The 22114-nt window shown below is 42.7% G+C and overlaps 1 protein-coding gene across 1 annotated transcript in view; it reads left to right on the top strand.

Moving 5' to 3' along the window:
- The window catches only part of LOC106583924 (ATP-sensitive inward rectifier potassium channel 12-like), a 36510-nt gene extending 29947 nt beyond the window's left edge, over positions 1 to 6563 (top strand). Inside the window, exon 2 of the mRNA XM_014168595.2 lies at positions 4460 to 6563. Coding sequence (XP_014024070.2) covers positions 4648 to 5937 — 1290 coding nt within the window. The 5' untranslated portion in view covers positions 4460 to 4647 and the 3' untranslated portion in view covers positions 5938 to 6563. The remainder of the gene's footprint in view (positions 1 to 4459) is intronic.
- Positions 6564 to 22114: the final 15551 nt, after the last annotated feature.

Genomic DNA, 22114 nt, shown 5'->3' with positions numbered 1-22114 from the left:
AGGAGGGGACTAAGCACGCACTCCTGAGTGGCCCCCGTGTTGAGGGATTCAGCATGGCAGATGTGTTGTTTCCTACATTTACCTACCATTACCACCTGGGGTGGCCTGTCAGGAAGTCCAGGATCCAGTTGCAGAGGGAGGTGTTTAGTCCCAGGGTCCTTATCTTGGTGGTGAGCTTCGAGGGCACTATAGTGTTGAACGCTGAGTCAGGTTTGAGTCAGGTTTGTAGGCCTCCTTGCTTGCACACGCTTTTTCAGTTCTGCCCACACATTTTCTATGGGATTGAGGTCAGGGCTTTGTGATGGCCACTCCAATACCTTGACTTTGTTGTCCTTAAGCCATTTTGCCACAACTTTGGAAGTTTGCTTGGGGTCATTGTCCATTTGGAAGACCCATTTGCGACCAAGCTTTAACTTCCTGACTGATGTCTTGAGATGTTGCTTCAATATATCCACATCATTTTCCTTCCTCTTGCTGCCATCTATTTTGTGAAGTGCACCAATCCCTCCTGCAGCATGATGGTTCATCAGAGGTTATAGTGGGATTTCTTATAAGCGTCCGGGTTAGAGTCCAACTCCTTGAAAGCGGCAGCTCTACCCATTAGCTCAGTGCAGATGTTGCCTGTAATCCATGGCTTCTGTTTGGGGTATGTACGCACGCTCACTGTGAGGACAACGTCATCGATGCACTTATTGATGCAGCCAATGACTGATGTGGTATACTACTCAATGCCATCAGACGAGTCCCGGAACATATTCCAGTCTGTGATAGACAAAAACTCCTGTAGCTTAGCATCTGCGTCATCTGACCACTACCGTTTTAAGCGAGTCACTGGTACTGGTACTTCCTGCAGGAATCAGGAGGATAGAATTATTGTCAGATTTGCCAAATGGAGGGCGAGGGAGAGCTTGTGTGTGGAGTAAAGGTGGTCTAGATTTTTTCCCCCTTTTGTTGCACATGTAGCATGCTGGTAGAAATTAGGTAAAATGGATTTAAGTTTCCCTCCATTGAGTGCTGTCTTAGTGCCAGCACCGGTTTGTGCTGGTAAATAGACAGCTACGAAAAATATAAATGAAAATTACTTGGGTAAATAGGGTGGTCTACAGTTTATCATGAGATACTCTATCTCAGGCAAGCAACACCTAGAGAATTCCTTAATATTTGATTTCGAGCACCAGCTGTTATTGACATGTATTACCGGAGGCAGCTGTTCTGTCTTGCCGATGCACAGAAAAACCAGCCAGCTGTATATTATCCATGTCGTCGTTCAGCCACGACTTGGTGAAACAATACATTTTACAGTTTTTAATTTCCCATTGGTAGGATAGTCTTGAACGGGGTGCTCATCCAGTTTATTCTCCAATGGTTGCACGTTGCCCAATTGGACAGATGGTAGAGGCGGGTTACCCACTCGCTGACGAATTCTCACAAGGCTCCCCGACCTTCTTCCCCTGTATCGGCGTCTTCTCTTCATGCAAATGATGGGATTTGGGCCTGGTCGGGTATCTCGAGTGAATCTTTCCCATCCGACTCATTAAAAAAAAATATTTGTCCAGTTCGAGGTGAGTAATGCTGTTCTGATATCCAGAAGCTCTTTTCGGTCATAAGAGACGGTGACAGAAACATTATGTACAAAATAAGTTACAAACAACGTGAAAACACAGAAAATAGCACAATTGGTTAGGAGCCCATAAATCTCCTCTGGCGCCATTCTATTCATGCATACTGGCATCATAGTACATTGTACCTGTTGGCTGTAGCCCCTTCCTGCAGTCAAATGACCTAGTGGCCTCATTCATATATTTACTAATTAATACACTTTTATATTTTTTTGTTGCAGAAAATCCAGTGTTTCTATGTTAAACAGTTTTGTTATATTTCAGTCTTCTGTGATGCATATAAAATGTAATATTAGGATGCAAACTCAAAATTGAATACATTTCAACTCTATATCTGACATAGTGTCTTCTTTTTTTGCCCATAAGCATGTGTGTGAGGTGTATACTTTTGTGTCAAAGTAGATTTGTTTAAGACTACCAAGAAACACTCTGTGTGACCCTGATTTCGCCCACTGCAGTAAAATTAATAAAATGATACTGAAATGTCTATTGGCAGGTAGGTACAGAACAAGAGGAGAGCAATAACCACGGTGACAGCAGCACAGGGTTTTTCTTTGGTTATCAGAGAGATAGCGGAGTCATTTGTTGGCAGACATTTGACGAAACAGACAAGCTCTATTTAGACCAGTATCCATTTCTCCCTCTCCCTCCCTTCTACAGTCCTAAGGGTCCCCCCTGTTTTCTGCCTCCTCTTCCCTTTCTTCTTCCTTGTGTCCTTCCACAGTGCCTCCCTGTCTTCCCTGACCTCTATCCTTTTTTTAATCCTTTCTTCTCACCTCTTCACTCTCTCTCTCTGGTTTCACTATGTTCCATTAGAGTACTTCACTCTCACCATCACTCGCCCTCTCCAGCTTATCTTCCTCAGTCTCTCTCACTTTTGGTTGGTTTCTCTGTACATGGGCTGCGTTCCAAGTGGCATCCTATTTTCTATAGAGGGCTCTGGTCAAAAGTATTGCACTATATAGGGACTATGATGCCATTTGGACACAAACCATGCTCACAGGAAGGGGGCAACTCTTCCTGACTGTTCTGCCACCTGAAGGGAACCAGAAATACTTCATTTAGGGTGGCAAGACACCAAGACGGGCAAGGCCAGTTACTCCTGTTAAAAATAATCGATTTATACCCATATTTTAGGAGAGGAGGAGATAATGAAGAGGGAGGGAAGGAAGGACTGCCCCCGGATGATTTTAAGTGTACTGTGTACTGAGACAACACCAATTAGGAAATTACGAACCACCTCACACCTGCGATCAAACCAGCCCCCAAAGTTACCACATCTTAGGTATAGCTACAGAACACTGCGCACCCAATCTCAGCAGCCCTCAGTCTCGGTGCGGTGACCTGTTTCCATGGTGACTCCTTTAACCACTCTCTTACACTGAGCCGTCCCACAATACCTCAGCAAATCAGGTTCCCTTTCAGAGACTCCTGGTTGGTCAATACTAGAGAGAGAGAGAGACTTGAGAGAGAAAAAGAGTAGGAGAGGATACGACAGAGAGAGAGAAAGAGAAAAAGAGAGTGAGAGAAAGAGAGAGACTACGAGAGAGAAAGAGCGAGAGAGGGAGAGAGAGACTACGAGAGAGGTGCCTGTTAGTAAGGAGGTCAGTCAATAGCGATGTGGTCCATATGCCATAACCTACTTTTTGTGTCGCTACACATTTCACTGCAATATGGTATCAGTTCTGTCTCCGTATTCAGCACCTGATGAACACCTAAGGGTCAAAACATTGTTTCACTGAAATGATCTGCTTAGCTGCGTTGACATGAACTGTGCTGGAGATGCATTGAAATAAAATGGTCTGTACAGTACTTGTGTTGAAAATAAATGCCATCAGAACGCAGTGAGCTCTCAGAGTCTGAGCTGTGGAAAAGGGGGCTCAATGTGACTGGCAGCTATTATTAGAGAGACAAATCACACTGCTCAGCCACTAGACTATATTACAGCCAGAGCCAGACCAGGGGGTGCTGGTGACGGGTGGTAGTGGGAGGTTACTCCTAAATCAGGTCCTTTAATGGTATTAGATACCAATTGATTCTTAAAGAATGTCACTCATAAATGCCTTATTAGCTTACTACAGTTACAGTACAACGGGTCTTACTTTATCTATAATAATCCCAAATCCAAGGTTGTTTGTTCAATTCAGAAGATGAGTTTCAATTCAACTTTAGGAATATACAAACATGCATAGTGAAAACGGTTGCCAGTTCCCAATTGAATAAAAACCTAGGTGATGAATTGATTGAGTTCAAATGGAATTGAACCCCCAATCCTGAAGCAAGTGAATCTGTTGTTTAGATCTAGGATGCTTCCCAAATGGCACCCTATTCCTTATATAGTGCACTACTTTTGACTCGTGCACTATAGGGCCTGGTCAAAAGTAGTGCACTATAAAGGGAATAGTGTTTCATTTGGGACACAACGCTAGTCTACTGGTGAGTTTAATAGCTACTATTATAAGCCTCAAGACCGGGATCCCAGCTGAATGGCTGCTTACAATTTTCACAAGAAAGAGTGTGATCTTGGTTTAATTAGCAACATCAGCTGCTACTAAGGCACACCGAGCCCAAAGTGATAGAGTACTACGCACCACACCATTGTAGTGATAAAACACTTAAAATAATGCCGCTGAGTAGATGAGTCTTTGAGGCAGAATGGAAGGGGTGTTGTTTAACATGGCCTGCGTGTAATAGCTTCATTTGTATTGAAGTGTTGCATATAGAATACACATCAATGTTTTAGATATTTCAATTGTTTCCTTTTTTTATCATACAAACAGTAGATAATATCAGGATCCTGTGTGTAGTAGACTAACCTCTGGCTTCTCTCGTCTCCTCAGGTCAGGAAGGGTGTGTCTAGGACCCATTTGGCCCACTTGGACAGAGATCTGTTTTGGCAGAAGGGGGGAGCTGCCTGTACCCATTTCCTGTGATCCCCAGTGCTGTTTCCCGCATCTCGACTACCACTCTGTCTGTTGAGTTGGAGCAGCGACTCTCTGGTGCCCCACTAGCTGAGTCTGGCTCGGTTATGAGTGTGGTCGGGGCGCACAGCTACTGCATCGTGTCCTCGGAGGAAGAAGGCCTGCGTCTCGGTGCCATGCCTGCTGTCACAATGGGCAACGGCTTCGGCAACGGCAAGATCCACACGATGCGCCGCAAGTGCCGCAGTCGCTTCGTGAACAAGAACGGCCAGTGCAATGTGCACTTCTCGCACATGGACGAGAAGTCGCAGCGCTACATGTCAGACATCTTCACCACGTGTGTGGACATCCGCTGGCGCTGGATGTTCCTGATGTTCACACTGGTGTTCGTGGTGTCCTGGCTGGCATTCGGCCTGGCCTTCTGGGTCATCGCTTTGCTTCACGGGGATATGGACAACCCGGGCGGTGGAGACGATAACTTCAGCCCCTGCGTCCTGCAGGTCAACAGCTTCGTGGCCGCCTTCTTGTTCTCCGTGGAGACCCAGACCACCATTGGTTATGGCTTCCGCTGCGTGACGGAGGAGTGCCCCTCGGCTGTCTTCATGGTGGTCTTCCAGTCCATCTTCGGTTGCATCATCGACTCATTCATGATCGGCGCCATCTTAGCCAAGATGGCGCGGCCAAAGAAGCGTGCAGAGACGCTGCTGTTCAGCAACAATGCAGTGATCGCCATGCGTGATGGGAAGCTGTGCCTTATGTGGAGGGTGGGCAACTTGAGGAAGAGCCACATGGTGGAGGCCCACGTCCGGGCCCAGCTCATCAAGCCTCGCATCACCGAGGAGGGTGAGTACATCCCCCTGGACCAGATCGACATCAACGTAGGGTATGACACGGGCATCGACCGCATCTTCCTGGTCTCCCCGCTCACCATTGTGCACGAGATTGATGAGGAAAGCCCCCTGTTTGGCATCAGCAAGCAAGACCTAGAGTTGTCCGACTTTGAGATAGTGGTGATACTTGAAGGGATGGTGGAAGCCACAGCCATGACAGCGCAAGCTCGCAGCTCCTACCTGTCCTCAGAGATCCTGTGGGGTCACCGCTTTGAGCCTGTCGTCTTCGAGGAGAAGAGCCAGTACAAAGTGGATTACGCTCACTTCCACAAAACCTTTGAGGTGCCGTCCACCCCCCAGTGCAGTGCCAAGGACATGGCGGAGATGGAGGACAAGGATCCTAAGCCCACCGCCAACTCTTTCTGCTATGAGAATGAGCTGGCTTTTATCAGCCGGGATGAGGAAGAGGATGAGGAGGGGAAGGAGGATATGGACAGGGAGCTAGAGAGACTCGAGGCCACCGTCGGCCTAGACCAGAGGTTATATCATAGAGAATCAGAGATATGACCTTAAACCTTTGACAATATATTTCTTGTAACTCAGTTCTAGCGGGTTGTTTTCCATGTGAATACATGCAGAGTAATGCAAGTGCCATATAAAAACCATGACTTGTTAGCATCACGCTACAGCCATAAGGAAAGAGGAAATCACTCTAGTCAGACTAGAAACAGCCAGGAGTGGAGACAGCTTCCTCATAGCATGGAATAACAGGAACGGTCATAAAAAGACCCCTCTCTCTTTAGGAAAACTTGAAATATTTTGGTCATGAGATAGTTTGAGGTAGGAGCTTTACATAATGCAATATTCATTGTCTATTAGGAAATATCTTAGCTATAAAAAAATATATATACATTTCTTAGTAAAGTGTGTGAAGTATTTCCAACAGATCAAGAGGGTATTTTGGGGGATTCTTATAACTGCCCTGTATTGTAGAGTCGGTCAAAGAGGGAGAGTGTGTTGGAAATAGAAACACTGGATACCTACTGATGTTTAGTTAAACATTTTCTATATGCACACCTGTAGTTTTAAAGGTGCTTTCCATAAATATTGCCTGCAGCTAATTAGCTATTTGAAATATATATGAAACATAACCTTCAAATTGGAAGAATACAGTGATTAAATGCATAAATGTGCATTGTGTATTTTGCATTTCTATACAATTTGAATCACTTAGAAAGTAAACAATTGATATTATGAAAGTAGCTTTTGTTATATTACTGGGAACCTACACTACCATTCAAAGTTTGGGGTCACTTAGAAATGTCCTTGTAGCTGGAAATGCCAGATTTTTTATGGAATATCTACATAGGTGTACAGAGGCCCGTTACCAGCAACCATCACTCCTGTGTTCCAATGGCACGTTGTGTTAGCTAATCCAAGTTTATCATTTTAAAAGGCTAATTGATCAATAGAAAACTTTTTTGCTGTTATGTTATCACAGCTGAAAACTGGTGTTCTGATTAAAGAAGCAATAAAACTGGCCTTCTTTTGACTAGTTGAGTATTTGGAGCATCAGCATTTGTGGGTTCGATTACAGGCTCAAAATGGCAGAAACATAGGACTTTCTTCTGAAACTTGTCAGTCTATTCTTGTTCTGGGAAATTTCTCGCATGGAATAGCCTTAATTTCTCGGAACCAGAATAGACTGACGAGTTTCAGAAGAAAGTTCTTTGTTTCTGGCCATTTTGAGCCTGTAATCAAACCCACAAATGCCGATGCTCCAGATACTCAACTAGTCTAAAGAAGGTCAGTTTTATTGCTTCTTTAATCAGTGTTCATCTGTGCTAACATAATTGCAAAAGGGTTTTCTAATGATCAGTTAGCCTTTTAAAATCATAAACTTGGATTAGCTAACACAACGTGCCATTGGAACACATGAGTGATGGTTGCTGATAATCCTGTGTGGCTCAGGTCCCGTGTGGCTCAGTTGGTAGAGCATGGTGTTTGCAACGCCAGGGTTGTGGGTTCGATTCCCACGGGGGACCAGTACAAAAAAAATTATGAAATGTATGCATTCACTACTGTAAGTCGCTCTGGATAAGAGTGTCTGCTAAATGACTATGATGTAAATGTAATAATGGGCCTCTGTACGCCTGTGAAGATATTCTATAAAATATCAGCTGTTTCCAGCTACAATAGTCATTTACAACATTAACAATGTCTACTCTGTATTTCTGATCAATTTGATGTCAAAAACAAGGACATTTCTAAGTGACCCCAAACTTTTGAATGGTAGTGTAGATAGAAAACAATTAGTGGGCACAATTCACTATCAAGTGAACAAAACACAATGTTTGCTGTCTAAATCACTCTCTAGCAATTTATTTGTCTTGAACAGGGAATCTGATTGATTTAGATAGCTCCAGTTATTGCACACAGCTGAATGGCAGACCAGGCAGCAACATTGACAGTTACAGGTTAGCTCGCACCAAAATCTAGCAGAAATAGAACAAAGCACTGCATTAAGGGGCTACACTCGGCTACACTTGAAAGTCAAACAAATTAACCCATTAACCACTGCCCAAAAGCTAAAGATTGGCTAACAAAAGAGCAGTAGCCTTAGCTGTATATTAGGCTACATTTCAGCTGATAATACTACAATGGGAGTTGGCTGTATGACTGAGGTTAAAGACCGTATAATATAGAACTGTAGTATTGACCCACTGAAAGACAGTCTTACCAAAAACCTTCAAACATTGGAAATAAGTGAAACGTGGGAAGAAAAGAGGAAGGAAAAAAAAGATAAGAAGAGATTAAAGTTGGCCGGTAAAGTCAATCAATCATCACGTAGATAAAGTACGGTACAGTACCAAAAATGGGGTATATAATTTGCGCTGTTAAGACTCCTTCCAGTCATCACCTTGGCTGAGGAGACATCAATCAAGACATCGGCCAGGTTAATTAGGCACCAAAAGAGAATAAAAACAGACAAACAGGAACCACAAATGTTCGTTTACCATTGCCTATGTTTTGAAACATTGAGTGCCCTAATGAACACGGCCATGAGTTTGCTTAAAGAAGATATACCATTGGACATCCCTTAACAGACCCAAAGGAGGAAATAGTGAGAAATAGAATAATGGAGAGAGACAAAGGAAGATTACATTAGCGACCTGTTCTCCCACAAGGACTCTTTGCAGACAGACAGCACTTGGAGAAATGTCTAATTACAGTACGGAGGGGATTATGTAACATCATTTAAATGAATGAAATGTGTTGTAGAAATAGATTATTGACTGCAAAACTTGTCACCACGAAGTAGAAAAACTCTGGGTGGGAAATAGAGTGGATGGATCATGGTTACGTCCCAAATGGTACCTATTCCCTACATCAGGGCTCCCCAACCCTCTTCCTGGAGATCTACCCATCCTGTGGGTTTTTAGTCCAACCCTAATTTAACACACCTGATTCTACTAATTAGCTGCTCAACAAGACCTTAACTAGCTGAATCAGAACTGCTAAATTAGGGTTGGACTGAAAACCTACAGGACAGCAGATCTCCCGGAAGAGGGTTTGGCAGCCCTGCCCTACATAGTGCACTACTTTTGACCAGGAACCCATAGTACTTATTCCCTACATAGTGCACTACTTTTGACCAGTGCCCTATAGATATGTAGGGAATAGGATGCCATTTGTGACGCAAGCCTTGTTCTTTCTGCTTTTCATATCTGAACTATGCACGTTAGAGAAAGTTTTAAGAAAAGACGAGTGAAAACTAATAATAACAAGAAAACAATACCATAGTCAAGACATGGGTCATTCATTTAGGTTCAACACAACAGTAATTGTACACCTGACAGAATTGGACATATATCAGTAATACGGTAGCAGATCAGACCCTCTCTTAGGTTAGGTTGTGTTACTACTGTTTTACTTACACCGATTTATGCCACTCCAGTTTTGAATGGGAATCAAGAAGTGTATGGTGGTAGGGACTATACTACAGTGGTTTATGTTCATTTAAAACTGTATTGTACAGTCCTGCTATCCAGAATTAGCCACGTCTATCAAGGTCCATTCATATAAGCATTATTCTCAAGGTGGAGCTTGCTGTTGGCTTTTGAGGATGTGTATCAGAAGCTCTCATGTTGTATCCAATCCAATCAACTGACTCTTATTATTCAGACGCTGATTGGCTATAGACAGAAGACAGGCCCAAAATAGACCTCCCGATGCTTCTATTCTTTCAACACTTTCAAGCAACACAAAACTTTGGCTTCAAGCCCTAACTACCCGTCGGGACTCTTCTTCCCAAATGAAACCTAAACCAAAGTTGTGTACTGGACTGTGCAGTCAGAGCCAGATACGGCTGGTATTAGTGCATGAGCTTGAGCAATACTCGTCCATGTACTGTACGTGTCAGGTTGCGATATCCGAAACGGCACCCTATTCCGAAATGGCACTCTATTCCTTATATAGTGCACTATAGTGCTCTAGCTCTGGTAGAGTAAAGTAAAATAGAGCACTACAGTGCATAGGGAATAAGACGCCATTAAGGACGCACCCTCAGTCCTCCCTACAAACCCAACAGAGTCCCAGGACACTGCTGTATGGAGGATCCACAGACAGGTCAAACAGGTTACTGTTTTCTAGTATATTTTTGTAGAGTACCAGAATTCCTTGTCCCTCCTACTGCACAAAGTAACTCACTATATAGCCCTATATGACCTATAATAGTTTTGGTGACAATCTTTCATAGAGTAGGCAAGAGGGACAAAGATGTATTGTATAGAATGGCCATCAACTTTTGAAAAGCAATGTTGGATGGATGCCAGTCAGATGGCTAATGAACTTGGAGGAGTAGTGGTTTGATGAAATATTCAAGTAATTGTCGATTTTTTTTGTTTTGTTTCAGCACTTTGTATAATTCACACACTATCTGATCTGTTCAATTGTGCGGCTATATCGTTTTGTTCATAATAATTCACGTGGAATGGAGAGAACAGTATCTATACATTGTAATTCTAAACTAGCTCTCACAGTCTCACGTCAGAATTAGACATTCATCCATTTAGTGCTCAAATGTCAAATTTCTAAGTTCTTCCAAATGTCAAATGTTGTACCTTAATCAGTGTTTAAGATACTTAGGCATAACTACACATTTTTAAGGTTGGGGTTAAGTTTAGGCATTAACTCCGAAATCTCAAGGTTAGGCATTAAGTACGAATGGTTAAGGTAAGGGTTAAGGTTTAGGATAGGCTTAAAACAAAAATATCAAAAACAACCTTTGACACCAGAGGCAGACGCCTATGCCTACCCACCATCCCTGTCTATAATGCCTAAGCAAAAGCAAAACCCACTAGAGTAACAGCGCTCACTGTAGTTCCTAGTGGCCAGTTTCCACGTCATATCAGATAATGATGGATGTCAAATACTAACTTGTATCACAGGTGACCTGGCTGGTAATTCTACAGCATCATATTGCTTTGTCTTCTAGGAAGGTTAATGAAATACATGGTGAGAAAGATTGGCTGTGCACAACTTTGGGCCCTGGTCAAAAGTAGTGCACTTTGAAGGGAAAAGTGCCTTTTGGGACATAGACATTTACTTGCTGCTACTACTGTACAAGGTGTCATCTCTGTAATTATGATGGCAATGGGCGATCATAGAGATGCAAAACCATGATCACCATCTCCTTTATCTACGGCATCATGGGGTAGTGGATGACCATTGATATTTAATGAGACTAATTAACACTTTTAATACCCAATTCCCTATATAGTGCACTACCTATGCCCTGGTCAAAAGTATTTCGCTATGTAAGGAATAGGGTGCCATTTGGGACTTAGACTTAGTTGTTCATGACTCTTAGTAATGCTCCCATATGGGTCCATAGGTAGGACAGTCTGTCTATGTGCAGTGGAAACTTACTTGCTCACTATTTTCACAAATCAACACTACTCTATTTTTATATCAATCTTGCTGAGCTGGTTTTTTTTCATAATATCTCTGAATATGCTTGGAGGACGAGGAAAGGGGTTGGGTTAGCTTGATACTTGAGCACAAACTGAAACTGTAAACCTGGGGATGAGGAGAGGGAATTGGGGGGAGATACAAACTGAAACTGCATTCAAACTGAGCTCTGAGATTTTAGCATGTCATAACTACTGATCTATAATCTCTAGATCTAGATGTAAAATACCAATAACATAAGCCACCAGATGATACCACCCGGAGAGTTGTGGAGATATAAGACACGTCCGAGCTGCTTGCTAAGCCTCTGACTTCAGAAAGGAGAAGGGATACTGTAACTGACTCGACTGGGTAGACTGGTTGAACTTTGACCACAATCGGACGTCTTCCACTGACTGAACGAGCCCGAGATTCTGATTTACACTGACTGGGTTGTTCTTGATACATTTTTCTCCTACCTTTTGGTTTATTTCAATGAACATGAATGATGAAAAATGTAATAAATCATAAAACAAAATCTGATTACAAGACTTAACTGCATTTTAAATGTCTATTTTCTCATTGACAAAATGATTTGTGATGTGACTGAAGAGAAAGAAGTGTGGGAGTTAAGAGGACAGAAGAGAAAAGAGGGAAGAGAAGAGAAAAGGAGTGAGAGATAAGGATTGAGAGAGAGAGAATAGAAAAGGGAGAAGGAGAGAGAAATTAAGAGACCGGTGGGATTTATGATTGGCAATTTGTGGTACGGTGTCAGAGACCCCTACACACACACACAACACACTCTTGCAAGTGGAGAGGATCCACAGTTAGTCTAGATTGATGTGTCAGTCCTTTAAGGTCCCTGATCTTACAGGACTAATCAACTTTGGTTCAACTTTGGGAAATAAATGGAAAGTGTAATCTGCTCTGGGATAAATAGTGTGTGTATGTGGAACATGTTATGTTGTGTGTACACTACCATTCAAAAGTTTGGGGTCACTTAGAAATGACGTTGTTTTTTTAAAGAAAATCATGTTTTTTGTCTATTAAAATAACATCAAATTGATCAGAAATACAGTGTGGACATTGTTAATGTTGTAAATGACTTTTCTAGCTGTAAACGGCAGATTTTTTATGGAATATCTACATAGGCGTACAGAAGCCCATTACCAGCAACAATCACTCCTGTGTTCCAATGGCACGTTGTGTTAGCTAATCTAAGTTTCTCATTTTAAAAGGCTAATTGATCATTAGAAAACCCTTTTGCAATTATGTTAGAACAGCTGAAAACTGTTGTCTTGATTAAAGAAGCAATGCAACTGGGCTTCTTTAGACAAGTTGAGAATCTGGAGCATCAGCCTTTGTGGGTTCGATTTCAGGCTCAAAATGGCCAGAAACAAAGAACTTTCTTCTGAAACTCGTCAGTCAATTCTTATTCTGAGAAATGAAGGCTATTCCATGCGCGATATTACCAAGAAACTGAAGATCTTGTACAACACTGTGTACTACTCCCTTCACAGAACAGTGCAAACTGTCTCTAACCAGAATATAAAAAGGAGTGGGAGGCCCCGGTGCACAACTGAGCAAGAGGAAAAGTACATTAGAGTGTCTAGTTTGAGAAACTGACGCCTTACAAGTCCTCAACTGGCAGCTTCATTAAATAGTACCCACAAAACACCAGTCTCAATGTCAACAGTGAAGAGGCAACTCCAGGATGCTGTCCTTCTAGGCAGAGTTGCAAAGAAAAAGGCTTATCTCAGACTGGCCAATATAAATAAAATATTAAGATGGGCAAAAGAACACAGACACTGGACAGAGGAACTCTGCCTAGAAGGCCAGCATCCCGGAGTCGCCACTTCAATGTTGACGTTGAGGCTGGTATTTTGCGGGTACTATTTAATTAATCTGCCAGTTGAGGACTTGTGAGGCGTCTGCTTTTCAAAAACAAGGACATTTCTAAGTGATCCCAAACTTTTGAACAGTACTGTATTTATCCAACAAATGAAACATTTCTTATTTTTCAAATGGCTATGTATCATGGTTATGTATCGATTCCTGAAAATATGGGGTAAAAAAAACGGCACAGCTGGGCCAACAGCAAAATAACACAGCAGTCGCATCCCAAATGGAACTCTACTCACTACATAGTGCATACATTTGACCAGAGCCTTATGGGCCCTGAGAGAGAATAAAGGAGACAGCATCAGTCAAAATCGTGATTTATGACCCTATTTACATTTACATTTTAGTCATTTAGCAGACGCTCTTATCCAGAGCGACTTACAGTAGTGAATGCATAAATTTCATTTCATACATTTTTTTTTTTTTCCTGTGCTGGCCCCCCGTGGGAATTGAACCCACAACCCTGGCGTTGCAAACACCATGCTCTACCAACTGAGCTACAGGGAAGGCTGGGTCAGGCTGGGTCGTACATGCCCAAATAAGGGCATCCGGTCTGGACATCCTGGCGGGAAGGTGTCACGTGGTTAGGGTCATATAGTTTTATCCTGTTCTGTCACGTGTTAGAGTGTGTGTTATATCTATATTGCATCTCTTTGAAGTTGTCATGATGATTGATGTGTAGGGCCCTCATTGAACTGGGGGGTTGTGTTTGAACATTTCAAAGAGGATGACCCCACACCCCCCTATTTTATTGCTCTTATGGTTGTTGTCTATGAATTACGAATGTCCGGGGGGTTATGTGTTGGAGGCAGACGTCTTATAAATACGCCCCAGACACACATGCGGCCCCAGAACACTAAACAAGATTTTAAAAATAAACATGGATTTTGGTAAAGCAGTGATGACCATAACAACGGAAGCAGGAACTCGGTTGAAACAGAGAAAAGACCCAGTATAAAGCAACAATATACGACGCGCCAAAAAAGCGGTTTCTATGTGTGTGTAGAACCCAAATACCGCCCGCAACTGCACTGAAAGATCAAGTGATGATGTCTAATGGACAGCACTGGGGGTATCAGTTTGATTACCCGGCCCGTAGAGTGAAACTCTATACTGTAGCCGAAGTTGGAGAATATACAGACCAGACTTTAGGAGTGGACTATGGGGCTGAAGACTGGGCGGTTTTTCGCAAGGTTTTGTGTCCCGAACTGAGAGTTATCACCAAGGGGTATAGCTTGTTCACGGGCTACGAGACCTGTTGGGAAGGTACCCCAGACTCCTCAGGAAGAGTATTTCACAGGGTGAAAATACAGAGAAAGAATGGACTTCCATGTGGCTGCGTGGAGTTCTATATCAGCAACGAGGAAACCCGCAACCAAAACATTCGTGATGGTGGCCTGACTGGGGATTTCAGGTTGCGCATGCTTATTCCTTTTAAAAGTTGGGATCTAATGGAATTGAGCATGTTAGAGTTGTTGGACGTTCTTTTTGTACAGAGCCAACAGTGGCAGAGCATTGTTCGGCTAAGGAAGTGCATAATATATACGAATCCTGAGGATTATGATTCAAAGCAATCCCAAGAAGGGTCATCCTCAGAAGGGTCAGCCCCCGAAGAAAACTAAGTACGCGGCTGCGTTAACCACGCCCTGACCTCACCCAAAGGCCTGGTTCTACAATAAAAGGAGGTCCCTTAAAGCCTCCACTTCTTCATTTCAGCATATACCATGGATATTCCTACAACATACCTGGACTCTGATACGTCATGGGGGCCAGACCCTAAGGACTGTATGCCTCGCAGCCAACCATTCTACTCCCCCCAGCCAAGACCCTCGACACCCCCTTACATGTCCACAGCCTGAGGATGTGTTTGATGGGGTGGTCAGTACTATTTTTGTGGACACCATCAAGGCCTCTGTAGCCACACTTTTAAACGTGGTGATTGGAGAGTATATACGTGAAAAATGCATCGGTTGTGAGATCAATCACCCCAGCCAGCGCCGGCATCCATGTTTATACGAGCCCCCAAAATACTACTTCTTCAACCATTTTGAGGAGCTGGTGAAAAGACTGTGGTCCTGCAGGTTTATACCTGCACTGGTCAGAGCACTGGAGTCTATGGGTCTTGTGCCTTCTATTCCCAGAGTTTACGGGGTAACCGAGGCTTTCCTACATGAACTGAAGGAGGCGATCTACATCCACGAGAAACTCAAAGAAATCCGACACACCCTGGTGGACGACAACAAATACCGGGAAGCTGTGGTGGAGGACGTGATGACTTTCTGGCTCAACAAAACCCCAGAGACCGAGTGACAATACCTATTTGTTATTTAGATGTAAAGCAATGGGGAACTATATACATACGGTGTTAGAGAGAATAAATACGTTTTTTTCTTTTGAGAGAACTTACAAATGTGATGCATCAAACTATTGAAAATAAAGTGAACAATGTATCATTCTACACAACCCATAATACCTGGGCTAATGTAGAGCGTGTGCTAAAAATGGAGCAAATCATGAATCATGTACGACATACGGGCGAGAGTATGCAATGGACACAACTGGTCTCCCGTCTTGTGGATGATTCTGAAGAACTAGAAACAAACTTGTCTAAGATTTTACTTTATTTGTTTGAAACACCGTTTAATTGTAACATGTATCACATTTGTTGTTTATATACTTATATAGCTGATGTGTGTGTTTTAAAAATTCAGCGACAAAAGCCTGTAAATCTAAACCAAATATACAGGGTGTTGCATGCTGGGATCATTGAGAAAACGGGGACAAGTATCCTGCAACGAATCCTAAATTGTCTGTATATGTAATACATGATGTTTGCAAAAATAAAAATACAAAAATGAAACTGAAATGTTGTCGTTATTTGAAAGTGGCTCATTAACGTTATTGTACCTCAGAGAGGCAGGAAGGATGGCGGAGCAGATGTTGAAAAACGTGTATTACACCCCCTCTAACGCTGGGTCTTATGGGGGTAAGGAGCGTTTACAGAGAGCTTTGGCCGAGGGAACAGGTAGCCGGTTAGGTGTTGCTCAAGTGGATGATTGGTTAGCCGCGCAGGATGCTTATACTCTGCATAAACCTATACGAAAACAATTTACAAGAAATATAGTTTTTTCGACTCATGCCCTGTCCCAGTTTCAAGCGGATCTATGTGACATGCAGGCCCATGCAGATAAAAATGATGGAAATCGATACATGCTAACGGTTATAGATATTTTCTCTAAAATGGCCTTTGTAAGGGTCTTAAGAAATAAGAGTGGGGCAGAGGTGACCAGGGCCTTTGACTCTATCTTGAAGGAAGGAGGAGTCCCCAAGAAAGTGCAGACTGATGGCGGAAAATAATTTTTTAATAATACTTTTCAGAAACTCATGAAGAAGCATCTTGCTACAGGCTCGGATTTGAAAGCTTCAGTTGTCGAACGCTTTAACCGAACTCTGAAGGAGCGGATGTGGAGATATTTTACAGCTCACAACACGCATAGATATACCGATATAGTTCAAGATTTAGTAAAGAGTTACAACTACAGCTACCATAAGAGTATAAGGATGAAGCCCGCAGAGGTCTCTAATGAAAACTCTTTTTAAGTCTTTAAAAATCTGTATGGTTTGTTCCCCCTTCGCCGTAAGAAAAAAATTGATTTTAAATTCATAGTGGGGGACATGGTACGTATATCAAAGTTGAGGGGTGTTTTCGACAACAAATATGAGCAAGGTTATAGTGACGAAGTGTTCACCGTTACCGAATGTCTACCTCGCATACCCCCTGTCTACAAATTAAAAGATTATGACGGGGAGCTTATAGAGGGATCGTTTTACGAGAAGGAGCTACAGAAGGTACAAAGTCTTTCACGTGGAGGAAATTCTAGATCATAAGAGAGAAAGGGGCAAAAAATGGGTCTTGGTCCGTTGGAAAAACTGTCCCCAAAAGTTTAACAGTTGGGTTTTAGAGCAAGATGTGGTGGAGGCATCGGGGGTTAACTTAAACCCGCAGGCATGATAAATACAACGTCATTCGCGTGTACACAGGAGTGCATCATGGAACACAGCGGCTTCTACCTGACCCTCCCCAGTAATGCGTCTGCACACATATATAGTAAGAACCAAAGTTCTAATTATACAACCAATTTTCCAAAGCCTATAGAGTTATCCGAGGCCTGGGAAGTAGGTCTCAGCGAGATTACATACCCCCACAGCTGGTATAATATCAAAGAGAAGGACCGGGATTTTTATTGCAAAAGGATATCGGAACCTGCAAAACTTATAAAGATTAAAAAAGGGTTCTATAGAACCGTCGACAGGATCGTCTCAGAGTTGAATGAACTCCTAACCCAGAACAATACGGAAATACTCTTGAGCTACAACCCTATTCATAAACGTGTACAAATCTCAGGGACTGCGGATAGGGGTATAAAGACCACCGGTAATTTAGCCTACATGCTGGGGCTGGTTCCCAATAAATGGACGTATGTGAAAGATAAATTAACCCCATTCCCTGCGGATATACATGCAGGGTTATACAACATATTTGTGTATACCGACATCATATCATATCAGAGGGTAGGAGACAGTTGTGTGCCCCTCCTGAGAACAGTTCATATAGAGGGAAAGGATGGAGGGATAGTCACTGTCACCTACGACAAGCCACACTACGTACCTGTAAGCAAGAAATATATTGAGAACATTCTGGTTGAGCTTAAAATGGATCAGAAAGAAAACATCGAATTTACTTATGGTAAAACGATTGTAAAACTCCACTTTAGGCCCTCCAAAGCCTCTCTACATATATAATATATTATTAGTATTATATATTATTATTTTATATATATTTTTTAATAAACATAATACAAATAAATTAAAAATGGTTATGGAACAAAACCACCATCTCGACCCTAACCGCTACGTCTCATACTATGTTGATCAAGTGGGTAATGGGTTACCCGGCTATCATGGATCCCCGACCATGTACGGTTCGGGGATAGGCGGTATATTTCGTAACCTCTTTAGGATGGTTTTACCGTTTATGAAGAGAGGCCTCAGCATAGCCAAACCGCATTTAAAATCAGCGGCTAAAAATATAGTAAGTGAGGTTGTAGCCAATGCTATGACCCGAAGGGCGTCACCAGATGCCGAGCATCAAGAAGGCTCGGGGCTTATGATGTTGTCTCGAAGACCAAAAAAGAGACCTCCAGGTATAAGGCGCAGGCCTGCCCCTAAAAAGCAGAGGTTAACCGTTAAAAGAAACTCAGTAAGTCAAAGACGTGGTAAAGTGAGGAGGTCTGGACCTAAAACGACAAAAAGAATACTCGGAAGTATTTTCTAAAAGAACCAAGAAACATGGCTCTTTTACACCGCATGTCCTCTGAAGCTATAAAGACTGAGCTCGATCTTTTCACGGCCCCCTTAACCCAACATTCAATAGATAGGTCCAGTTATGTGGAGATAGCCCCACTCTCTGCCATTACCGACAACGGTCCTATAGAATTTTCATACCAGGCCACGGTGACAACTATCTGGACCTCAACAACACCTTGGTGCATTTACGTCTAAAAGTGACCAAAAGAGATGGTACTAATATTGCAAACGATGCCAAAGTGAGTCTCATTAATTACCCCTTGGCCACCATCTTCTCCCAAGTGGATGTGACTTTGGGTGAACGTCTAATCAGTCAAAGCAGTGCCACATACCCCTATAGGGCCATCATGGAGTGTTTACTCAACTACTCCGAAGACACTCTCAAGACACAATTCAGCGCCGGGCTGTTTAGCAAGGATACTGCAGGAGTCTCTATGGAATCGATAGACCCTTCCACAGGTGCAAACAAAGGACTGGAGGCACGCGCTCGCTACTGTGTCGAATCTCGAGAGTTTCATCTGCTAGGGCCTATACACTCTGACGTTTTCTTTCAAGAACGTTTACTCTTAAATTCGGTTGATTTAAGACTCAAATTAACCAGGGCCAAGGATGAGTTTTGTCTGATGTCTGCCCAAGACGGGGACTTTAGTTTAAAAGTGTTGGGGGCAACGCTTTTTATTAAAAAAGTGTCTGTATCTCTGGCAGTTCGTCTGGGTCACACACAGGCTTTGATGAAAGGAAATGCCCTTTACCCTCTCCAAAGAATTACCATGAAAACCTTTAGCATACCTGTGGGCAGTAGAATCTGCAGTCAAGAAAACCTTTTTCTAGGCCCTTTACCCCGCTATGTGGTTATAGGTTTGGTTGATCACGCCTCTAATACGGGCAGCTTACATAAAAATCCATTTAATTTTCAACACTTCAATGCAGAGTATGTAGCTCTCTGTCAGGACGGACGTCAGGTCCCTGCTAAGGCTTTCCAACCGCAATTTAATAACAACAGAATTTTACAATCTATTCCTGGCTACCGGGAGGCATCTAAAAGATCTCTCGTTATCTATTGACAGAAATGATTTTGCAGAGGGTTACACATTGTATGCTTTCAATTTATCCCCTGATGATGACACCTCAGGAAATCTGTCTGTGGTGTCCCAAGGCAACCTCAGGCTGGAAATGCGTTTCCGTACACCTTTAGCCTGTACAGTTAGCATGATTGTTTATGCGTGCTCTGATTCAATCTTGGAAGTGAATGCCCGAAGACAGGTCTTAGTGGATTATTATTAAGGACTGTTGAGCAAAGACATGAATACCCAAGAGTTGGAAGGGCTCATGACCCGCTTGATTGGAAAACAATTTTATGGAGTGTGGGCTTGTGATGAATTACCTATTGAGAAATGGCCTGAGCGGCCGGCCATGTTTATTGTCAATACCCATCCTAAACACATGCCAGGTGAACACTGGCTAGCTGTGACACTAGAAGATGAAGGAGGAAGAAAAATCTCAACTTTTTTTGATTCCTACAGCTTTCCCCCTGGTTTTTCACATTTTCCCAAATCTATTAAAATCTATTTTTTGACCAAAAACGGATCAAAGATCTACTACAGCATCAAACAACTGCAAGATAACCTTTCCACTACATGTGGTCAACACTGTGTATTCTACCTGTGCCAAAGAGCCCGTGGAGTTTCTTTTGAAGATGTTATGTCTCTTTATAATGATGATTTAAGAAGTAATGATAGCGTCGTAGATTGTTTTGTTAGAAAATATCAAAAGTGTTCAAATATGTGTCCTTTAAGACCGTGTAATCAAGGCGTATGCTCACGTCAAATGTTTCAAGAATGCCACAAATGTTAAATTGCTGAATTTTTCTAATAAACTTTATTGAATTGAATCATAGTCGTTCAAAAGTCATTCAAAATTCATTCAAAAGTCTAACCACCCCGAGAGATCGGGATTAGGAAAAGGTCCGGAGGCGTTCATGGGGCTAAATGAGTCATCATCATCCCCTTCATAGGGGGGAGGGTTTGTTGGGGCATCTTTAGGGGTGCTGTAGCTCGGTGAAGGGTTTTGTTTTAAAGCTTGAATGTGTTGACGAAGCTTATGGTTAGGTACCCCCCGAGAGGGGAATGTTGAGGATTGCCAGGGCCTTAAGAAAACTGAGGCCACCCTGGTGGTCTTCTGTCATCAGCAACCTTGTGGGCTGTCGTGGTACTTTTAAGCAAGTCAAACATATGTGAACCCTTGACAACAGAGCCCTGAAGGATAAACTCTCCTTTGTCATTCCAAGTAGCGGTCCCCTTTGAGTCTTTTAGCTTGTTCATAATGTATCTAGCATTTTTCCTGTTACGTGCCGGAACATGTGTCAACATGTCATGCATAACATTATCTTCAACAGGCATATGATCTTCAGCCGGTAAGATCGCAGGTACAGGCATTACAGGGGCCTGGCTCTCTCTAAGCGCGTCATCTTTTAAAGGTTCAGGTAGGGAAAGCGTTAAATGGTTGGTATCTCTCTCACCTTGTTTTACCAAGGTCAAATACCTTTGCAAGAGGTTTGTGTATTTTTTAACCTTATCATAGGGGTTCAATCCTTTTCGGTTCAAAACATCCTTCATGGCCGTATCCAAATCATTTTCCGCTGTTTGTCTGATATTTTCAGGACCCTGCATTTGTTTTTTTAAGTCTATCCAACTCTTGTTGAGGCACCAAGTACATTTTATTTGCCATCACACTCTGTGTTCAACCCCCACGCCTGGCAGCAATAAGGCTGGTGATGAAGGGTACTGCTATAGTTAGCAACGGCAGAAGAAAACACCCAGACTGTTGTAGGCTATGTCTTTTCTTTCGAAGACTGGCTCTTTTATTGGCAAAGAGTTTGATCGTGGTTTTTTGTCTCTTTAATTTTTTTAATTGGGTCAGGGTGAGTGGAATGCGCCCTTTGAGAAGATTCAAAGCAATCTCACATAGGGATAATATGAGATCTGAAGAACAGTGATCCAAGATGGCCTTCCGTTCTTTAGCTGTAGCCCCAACTAGGCTTCTCAAGAGGGGCAGGTTTCTTTTTAAACGCAGAGACATAGCGGTTACTTTTTAGGAATGTACACAGCCGGCCACTCCCACGGGAACAGGCCTGTTCGGAGCCTCAGGTGTTCTGGAGTATTTGCTCTTAAATCCACGATTAAATAAGAAAATGGTTCTTTGGTAGCGTCCTCATAGCTAGCCATAAAGTAGGATTTCCTTTCCGGGTACATCTGCTGAGCTAGAGTGTTAATTTGTAGTTTGTCTCTAGGGTTTTTGAACAAAACCATGTAATTGGCGTTCAAACTAATGGTACGGCTGTTTTTACCTTGGTGAAACACATTCTGCACCAAGTAAAGCACAGACAGGTTTCTATGATGAGTATATTGGGTAAATGCTCGTGCAATTTCAGGATGTTCGCTACCTGCAAATAGCATATCGTCCAAAACCAGCAGATTGTTTTTATGTGGAGGTAAAAGTTCATCATCAGACAGGGATTGAGGTA

Source organism: Salmo salar, chromosome ssa23 (genome assembly GCF_905237065.1).
Source record: "Salmo salar chromosome ssa23, Ssal_v3.1, whole genome shotgun sequence".
Taxonomy (NCBI): domain Eukaryota; kingdom Metazoa; phylum Chordata; class Actinopteri; order Salmoniformes; family Salmonidae; genus Salmo; species Salmo salar.
The sequence above is the reverse complement of the archived record's forward strand: the minus strand, read 5'-3'. Positions and strand labels throughout refer to the sequence as shown.